This window comes from Urtica dioica, chromosome 4, assembly GCF_054948205.1.
Source record: "Urtica dioica subsp. dioica isolate 48M chromosome 4, U.dioica_male_clone48M_v1_H2, whole genome shotgun sequence".
Classification (NCBI taxonomy): domain Eukaryota; kingdom Viridiplantae; phylum Streptophyta; class Magnoliopsida; order Rosales; family Urticaceae; genus Urtica; species Urtica dioica.
Genome location: NC_142759.1, coordinates 48108405 through 48117677, shown reverse-complemented (window position 1 = coordinate 48117677; position 9273 = coordinate 48108405). Strand labels below are relative to the sequence as shown.

Here is a 9273-nt window from a genome sequence, read left to right as displayed (position 1 = left end):
TTCGAGACTTTAGCGAACTCGACACTCAAAGCCAGAAAAATCGGCTAAACCGCGGAACCAAAAACAAAACAAACTCAAGAAAGCATTTTCATTTCAGCCTATAACTAATGACCCACAAGCCAAACTCAAATATGAAAATAGTTACAATCCGAAACTAAAACAAACACCAAACTGCGAAACCAAAAACCAAATACAAACAACTGAAAACAGCCTCGCACTCCGAACTGATTAAAGATCACTCAAAACATCAATTCAAATCTAAACACAAGGCACACAAACAATTCACACAATTCTCGACTCGAGTTTCGAAATCACAAACTCAGAAATTTCAGTTTTGGCACTAGGTAAAGAACGTATCATAACGTCGGTTACAGAACTCGAAATCAAACAATTTTTTTTTAGCAAAGCTAGAATCTGTAGCTTTCTAATGAAATACTATAAGCCAAATTTGAATCACAACAACTATCTCAAAAACAACCTGCAATATTGGTTCACAAGTTCGGAGTTCCAGGTTTTACATCTTTGAAACACTGCTTGCAAAAATAAATATCTCATTCAATACTCAATGGATTTTCACGTTATTGGACGTTTTAGAAGGTCTCATGATGTCAACTATCCAGGAAAAATACTAACATAAATCATCTCAGACCATTTCGGACTGCCCACGTCCGTTTTACCAAACTGTCCAGTTCAATTCATGAAACCAAAATGAAATATCAAGAATTCACAAATATATTCTAAATTAATTCGATAAACTTATTTAACCATTTTTCAAACAAGAAATTCACTTTCAACAACGAAAGCTCGTTTATTAGTCTCAGATTACATTACGAGTGATACAAAAGTTTGCATTTTACAAAAATAAATTAAATTAACTTTAAAATGAAATTAGTTAATTAATTTATTGCAGACTTGGTGAGATATTTTCCCTTTTTGGGAAAATAACACATATATACCATGTGTTTTAGTTAAATGTCGACTTTAACCTTTGGTTTTCAAAAATGTCGAGATTATACCCTCTGTTTAACTAAAATGACGAAATTATACCCTGAAATTGATAACAGTGTCACAAATCTCCCTTTCATTGATATTAACTTTTTTATAAGAAAAACCGAATCAAATTCAAAACAGTATCCTAACTTCCAAATTTCCAATTTTGAAATAAAATAGCCTTAAATTGAAATTAAATAATAAAATTCATATCTCCCAAGAGATGACTTCATTCTGTGTTCGAATTGCAACTCTGGATCATGGATTCTCTGTTCGAATCTGTATTTTTGAAGACTATCAACTGTCGATTTTTATATTTTTTGCTTCTTTTTGCGTTCTTCACGATTAAGAGACTGTTGGTTTTTTTTTTTTTAAATAAATTACATATATGATGCGAATGAATACAGATAATTGGTGTTTACATATAATTATTATAGTCAACGTCGATGAAAAGTCAATAAAAAGAATATTTGTGGCACTGTTGACTATTTCATGGTATAATTTCGTCATTTTAGTTAAACATATAGTATGATCTAGACATTTTTGAAAACCAAAAGTTAAACTCGATATTTCACTAAAATACAAGGTGTATATGTGTCATTTTCCCTATTTATTTTTTAATAAAATAGAATTTTTTATTAGAATATTAGAAGAAGCTAAAAGATTGACTAGATCCGACGAAACTTTCTTTGTTCATTCCTAGTTGTTTATCACCTAAAAAACTGTCAAATTTGTAAATATATATATATATATATATATATATATATATATATATATATATAAAATAACAATTAATTCTGAAATTTTTAAGAAACATCCCACCTTCTTCTCCCTCTCTTTCCTTGCTGTATCGCCGCCAGCGTGCTAAAAGTCAACATAATGTCAGTCGCCAACCTCAAATTGCACAACGACTATATATATTTCCCCAATAATACCCCAAATTAAATTCATAACATAACTCCCACTCTCTATTTACTTCATATCTTACGTCACTAGCTAGCACATATATAATGGAAAAGTACTACAATAATTACAAGCCACAATCAAGAACCCTAGAAATAACGATCATCTCCGGCGAAGATCTCCGGATAAACAAAAGACCCATCAAGAAGCACGCTTACGTCATCGTCCGGTCTGCCATGTCAGACGACTCTCGGTGCACCGGCGCCGACGGCGATGGCGGAAGCTACCCGGCGTGGAATGAGAAGCTCGAGCTCCACGCGCCGCCGCGGAATCCGGCGGCGGTGCTGACCGTCGAAGTGCGATGCCGGACCGCGTTTGGGGATAAAGCCGTAGGGACAGCCTCGGTCCCGGCGTCGGATTTCTCCGGCGGGTATATCCCGGAGACTCACTTACGGTTTTTGAGTTACAGGTTGAGAGACTCCGCCGGAGAGAGGAACGGCATTATTAATATCTCCGTCAGGACGAGACTTCCGGCAATGGAGGAGCAGAAGACTATCGTGGGCATGGCCGTAGGGAATCGCTGTGATAGCGATAACGTTGTCACTGGGTTTCCTGTTTGGACGATGTCTCATGATAATAACAGTAATAGCGGAAAGTATTTTTGAAAAAAATTCAAACACCACTTGTTTGCTATTCCAAAGGACCATATCTTTAGACTTCTTGTTAGGTGATGTGATTTTTTTGAGGCAATATTTGTTTAAACTTCACAAAATGTGAAGAGAAGACGGGATTTCAAACTTCATAAAATGTGAGAAAGTTATATGCCGAAGCTTAATTGTTATCTTTTGTTACAAAATTAATTATGTGCTACATATGATGTCAGAATGAATGATCAAAGAAATATAAAAAATATGGGTACGCAGTTGAATTATTTTATGATTAAGCGCGCGGTTTCTTTTGACGAGATATCAAGTTGATTAATTCGTGGCATATTTATATACCAATTCCTGATGATTATTCGATATACTTAATTGAGAGTGCCTCGGACCGTTGTTTATTTTTAATTGGTGGTGTGACTGTGAATATGATAACAGACTAATAAATCTTATCCAAAAAATATATGGTACGGATATTAGTTTTGCGAAATACACTCGAGTGAAAGATTCGCGCTTTATTTCTGCAACTCATACTGTGAGTTGACTGAATACTAGACTTCATTTATACCATCATTAATAGTGCCTTCAAATACAAGAAATTTATAGTATTGTTCGATTTTAAGGCAATTTATAATTGATCAACTATAATATATCTCACAGAAAATTTACTGGGAAAAATGTACTCTGGCTTATTTCGCGCTTTTTCACAAAATATAAAAAGCCTGAACCGCAATATTTTTCCACCGTCCACCACGTTTTTTTTCCACCGTCCACGTTATCTTTTGGGCATGGAAAACATTTTGTTGTATATTTGATGGTCAACATCACAACGTGTCTCGTTGCGCATGGAACACGAACCCTTAAATATTATTAATAACTAAACAGCATGATCACGTCTGTAAATATGTTACTACTCACCATCTACTCCATATAAATAAGTTTCACATTTTTGTTCCAATTTATAAGAGGAAAGAACGGAGAATAATTATTAAAAAATAAATTCAAAATACCATGTTTCAGTTGTTTTTGCCAAAACTGTAACGAATTTTTTGTTTCAGCGGTTGTCGGAATAAAAAATTTCATTTCATGTCAAGATTTTAGAGAAATTTCGGTAAGAGCGGCTTTCAGGGTTTTTTTTTCACTGAATGAAGTTCAAATTTGATATATATATATATATATATATATATATATATATATATATATATATATATTTTCCCATGACCAACTGGAATATCCATGAAAAACTGGTGGTAGTTCGAGAAAAAAAATGTCATTTTTAATTGTCACTGAATCATAACTTCTATAAGTACACAATACAACAAATGATTTTATATTTTATTTAGGAGTATTGTTATATATATAAGGAAAACCTGTTGTAACTAATTAAATAACTACCTTTTATTATAATTATAGCTTAATTTTTCAAATATTAAAAAAAAATAGCTATACTCATAATATAATACATGGGTCTTGTTTTATCTTGGGCTATTATTTAATGTTGAAATAGTTCACCTTGAATTTTAAGGGACGGGGATAAATAAATATTGTCGGTCGTTCTCGAAAAACCCGAAACATTAAATGTCACGCGACTTGCGTGGAATCCCGAACTCTAAAAGCCCAACGTACCGGGTCACTGAAAAACCCACCAAAGCCCACAACGGTTAAGGCCCATTCGAAACGGCCCGAAAGTTCGAGCCCAAGCCCACACATTAAACAGAGCTCATCATCGCGCGCTCCTCGAAAGAACCGTCTCACGCGTTCGAAACCAACGGTGTGCTCCCCGAAGTGCGTCCAAAGGCCCTCCTAAGCCTCCACATCCACTATAAATACTCCATCTTAGTGAGAGGGATAGAGACATTCATTCCCCCTTAAGATTACTCGCTCTCAGAGTTTTGAAACGCTGCCAGAGACTTTTTACGCACAATTTTCTCTGATCGAGCGCTTAATCCCCGCACACAAGCTGCGCCCGAGATTCTCTACTAAGAATCTCCAACGTCTGCAATGCACACGGTTCTGCTCGGAATTTTCCATATTGAGAATCTCACTCGTCTCCAAAAGAGAAAATACACATTCTCTTTTGGGTCACTCGAACTCTAATGCTTAGGTGGATTTAGGTGTAAAAGCAAAATGTGAAGGTTCGCTTAAAGCAACTCTAATGCTTAGGTGGATTTAGGTGTAAAACATCTTAAATTCCTATTGCATTATGGATCAGGTGTAAAAGCAAAATGTGAAGGTTCGCTTAAAGCAACTCTAATGCTTAGGTGGATTTAGGTGTAAAACATCTTAAATTCCTATTGCATTATGGATCATTTAAAATTCCATAATTATTAAGTCAATGATATTTATATATAACGACAATAATACTCATATTCATATATGACACCAATAATGCTTACTAATATTTTATAAATAAATAAATATAATATTTTGTAAATATATTAAATGATGTTAAATTATTATTTAGTAAAATATATTGTTTTTTTATTATTATTATATGAGTGAGCACTCTTAGCCCTGGAGTCGCGCTTATACCTCGCATCTAAATTTAATCTTCCCAACCGAAATAAATACACATGATGCCACCTTCAAGTTAGGTGCACATCACCTTTAGGCTAGTCATCTGAAAAGTTTCAAATATAACTAGTTTATCCTTATTTTCCAATAATTTCTAGTTGTTCAACTACATTTTATTTTATCCCATTGGTATCGTGTTTGTTGAATTTGTTTATGTTTTGTTATTTTCTAATCGAGATGGGGCGTATTAGAATACAATTCTCATTATTTTTCTCATAGCAGTAGAAATTCCGTTTTTTTTTACTGTTGATTATTTATATCGATATTAATATCGAGATATAACACCTTAGTCTTATAAGAAATTCCTACCTGTGGAAATTTGAGGCTTATTACATCTAGTCTAGGCCAGAGTATATATTATAATGTTGTTGCCCAGTCTTATACGTCACGTTACTTTGCCAAAACTAGACGTAGTCGAGCTATAGACATTTCTAAAGTTTAGTTTCACCTCTGATTACTTTTCTAGTCTTTCGATTTGAATTTACTATGTGCAACTGATCCACGGTAAAATATATGGAAACTCAAGAACTGTAGTTGACTTTTCAATAAGTATTAATTTCAAGTTGTTGGCGTGTATTAGTTTTGACTCCTTCACACGGCGTAATATGTTTTTCAATATATAGATACATATAATATAACGTTTCTTTCGTGTAATTTCCTCGTGGAAAAAACTAAAACTAAAACTAACACTAAGATAGACGTTAGTGTAGAATTAAAACTATCTGTGGTCAACGTCAAAGCGTGCGATGTCATATTCGGACTGTTTATTTATACTCTTCTTATTTAAGGAACACGATACGAAGTTTACTATCCCTGCCTAAAAGCCTCCACAAACAGTAGACACATAATAAATACGTTGATAAGATGAAATAAACTGGGACATAGTTATTCTAATAAAAACTCTTGTAGTTTTTATTAAATAAGCTAATTGGAATTAATATATAATAATGAACTTATAGACATAAAATTATTTTTGTGAAAAAATAAAAGAAAATAATGACATAATAATTTTAAACCATAACATATTGACTATCTACCTCTGATTTTTTTTTTTTAATATCTACAATATTGTTTCATATTTTTTATTGTTCAAAACCCATCACTGTTCCTTTTCTGGAAGCACACCCGACACATGTGGCAAAGTAGAACAGCTCCGCCACGTCCATGGCGGAACTCATCTCCACTCTCCCCTGAAAAGCAGGAGATCTTCTCCACCACCCTCCGCCAGCATTTGGCTCCACTCAGCCCGCAAATAAAAATGTGACGCAATCCAGCTCGAACTAGTCGTCTTCGATATTCGGTCCCTCCTCGCCGACGCAGACGTCTCCAAGAGTCTTTTTTTGTCCCTGCGAGTGGAACAAAGAAGCTCACGCTCTTGCCCGCCTTTTTTTTTTTGGAATGCCCGTCTTGTATTGATCTTGTCATCGCGGCCAATTCGACTGATTCTTAATGAAAGACTCATTCAAATTCAAAAATAAAAGGCTCAAAGTTTGGGATACTGTTTATCATTTATTATATCGGGACTCAAATTTTATGAGTATACCGTTTAACGTAAAGGTTGATTTTTTTTTAAGAAAAAACCGATAAATTTTTCATAATAAATAACTATAAAATAAGCTTTCATAATTTTTTATTTTTTATTTAAATTTATTTTATTTAAAATTACGGTAAAACCCCGATTTTACGAATATTTTACGATTTTGTATATTTTGTTACCGGAATCTAACGTGGTAATCCACCGATTATCCCGATAAGTGTAACCTTGATTCAACTCGCTTCGTTAGCCTACGTACATGCACACGAGTCAAATTTACAAAAAGGAAATATATGACGTAACATCACATATGATATAATATTATATAGTATACGAGTCGTGTAATTTTTCAATTTGTTTTAATTGACTTTTCCTCTTTCCGCGCACGCACGACCATCCCGTCGTCGCTTTAAAAGCGTTTTAATTGTTTTGTTTGTTTCTTAGAAACCACGTATAACTAACTTTAGTTACACGATCAATTGGTCAACAAGTCCACATTTTTTTAGAACAAACGCATCTCCTTCCCTTTTATTTCTCAGTTCCTTCAAATCCGTATATCAAGCATTAACTACACCACGTATAAATATGTTCAGACACATAGTTTAGAATTCCACAACTCAGAATCTCTACACGACACAAAACACACTGATTATCACAACTTACACAGAATCACACTTAAAATAATCAACCTGTAGAACATCATTATGGAAATGTACTATGGTCAACGTCCATTGTCAAGAAGCCTAGAGATCACTATCTTATCCGGAGAAGATCTCCGAAAGAATAAAAGACCGATCAAGAAGAACGCGTTCGTGACCGTCCGATCAGACTCGGACAACGTCCGATCGACGGCTGTGGACGAAGAAGGTGGGAGCCACCCGAAGTGGAACGAGAAGCTGTTCCTGGACGCGCCGGCCCACGCGCCCAGCTTCACCGTCGAAGTCCGCTGCAAAACGGCGTTCGGAGATAAAATCGTGGGCTCGGCTTTGGTTCCGGCGACGGATTTCTCAGGCGGGTATGTGCCGGAAAGTTGCGTGCATTTTCTGAGCTACAGGCTGCGGAGTCCAAGTGGCGAGAGGAACGGGATAATTAATATCTGCGTGAGGACGAAGGGTCCGGTGGCTGTGGAGGACACGTGTTCGGCAGCTGCGGCGGCGGATCATCGGACTAGGGTGGGAGTTCCCGTTGGTACTCATTTTGGGGGAGTTGTGACGGGCGTTCCGGTTTGGGTGTCGCATAAGAGTGGAAGCTACTTTTGAGAGGAAGATGTTTGACTTGGAACTCCAAAATCGGAAAAGAAATCTGTTTTGGTTTCACGCCTGTTTTTGAAGTTATAAAAGATGGAACTAGGGGAAAGGAAAAGCGGAAAAAGTACTAAAACTTAGATTTGTAAGGAAATTTAACATTTATACGAAACATTGTACAGGCTATTATATCAATACTATATGTTTTAAAAATGCACTTTGCGCGAATAGATTAATAACATACAATTTATAGGAATATTTGTAATTAACCTTCCTAACAAATTTATCATGTTTGTGCTTTTAGTTATTCTCAAGATTTATTTATTAGGGTGACCTTTTTACCAAATATCATAATCAAGATAACTTGTAATACACAAGTTTTGATTTTAATGATAGTTCGATTAGCAGTTGGTAAGATTTCAAGGATATATCATTTTGTGCTGATTGAATTTTTATGATATAATGGCTCCCTTTGGGATTTCTGTGTTTTTTAAGTGATTTTATATCTGCTATAAAAAAAGTTATTGTTTTCAAAAACAAATATTGTTTGATAAATTATTATAAAATAGCTGTAGTTGTTAGCAACAATAGATTTAGTATTTGTTAAAATATATATTAATATTTGTAAATATGTCACGACCCGCGGGTCATAGCTCGCCGTGAGCCGTGACGTTCTCACACATCTTGTTTCAGTAAACTCATAATATACACATCATTTAATTTTGCTAAGCGGAAATAAAATAATTTTTGTAAATAGCTACAAGACATATAAGTTGAGTAACAGAAATTTCGGGGAAATTTTTCGTTTTTACTTTACGTATAAAAAATTCTTATAGAGACTATATACAATCAATGGCACATTCTTTCGTTTATAGCTTACCTATAGCTTACACACATAATAAAGTATCGAACGAGTAGCTAGGATAGAAAGTTCACTATATAATTATCAAAATATACTATTCCCCGTTCAAAACAAAAACCTCTGGTGCCACATGTCGAGGGACACAAGTCTGGACTAGTTCTTTCCCTTCTAGTGAAGTAAAGCTTTCCCTTTTCCTACATTACCAAGGGTCATAAACTATGAGTCGAAAGACTCAGCAAGCGGGAGTCTATTTAGCGTTGAAAGCGACTAAACGACATGCGATGTGCACATAACACATAAATGTATGCATAAGAGTCATACGATTTCAATCATATGAAATGCAAGCGCAACAACCCTCAGAGTGACAAGTAGCCAGACTCATACTCAAGCGATTAATCATGAGGGTGACTCCAAGATTTATACTTCGTCTGGGATCCTTTAATGGTACCATCTCTGAACATAGGGGCGCATCGGGAACTCCTTGACAAATATTCAGATGTACTCGGCATG

At 35.0% G+C, this 9273-nt stretch overlaps 2 protein-coding genes across 2 annotated transcripts; both read left to right on the top strand.

Moving 5' to 3' along the window:
* Positions 1–1944: 1944 nt before the first annotated feature.
* On the top strand, positions 1945–2836 carry LOC149401746 (BON1-associated protein 2-like). Its single transcript, XM_089612918.1, has one exon. The coding sequence runs from the start codon at positions 2001–2003 to the stop codon at positions 2556–2558; it is 558 nt and encodes a 185-aa protein (XP_089469044.1). The 5' UTR covers positions 1945–2000; the 3' UTR covers positions 2559–2836.
* Positions 2837–7233: 4397 nt separating this feature from the next.
* LOC149401745 (BON1-associated protein 1-like) lies at positions 7234–8204 on the top strand. The gene has a single exon (XM_089610941.1). It carries the CDS (start codon positions 7362–7364, stop codon positions 7914–7916), a length of 555 nt encoding a protein of 184 aa, XP_089467067.1. The 5' UTR covers positions 7234–7361; the 3' UTR covers positions 7917–8204.
* The last annotated feature ends 1069 nt before the right edge of the window (positions 8205–9273 follow it).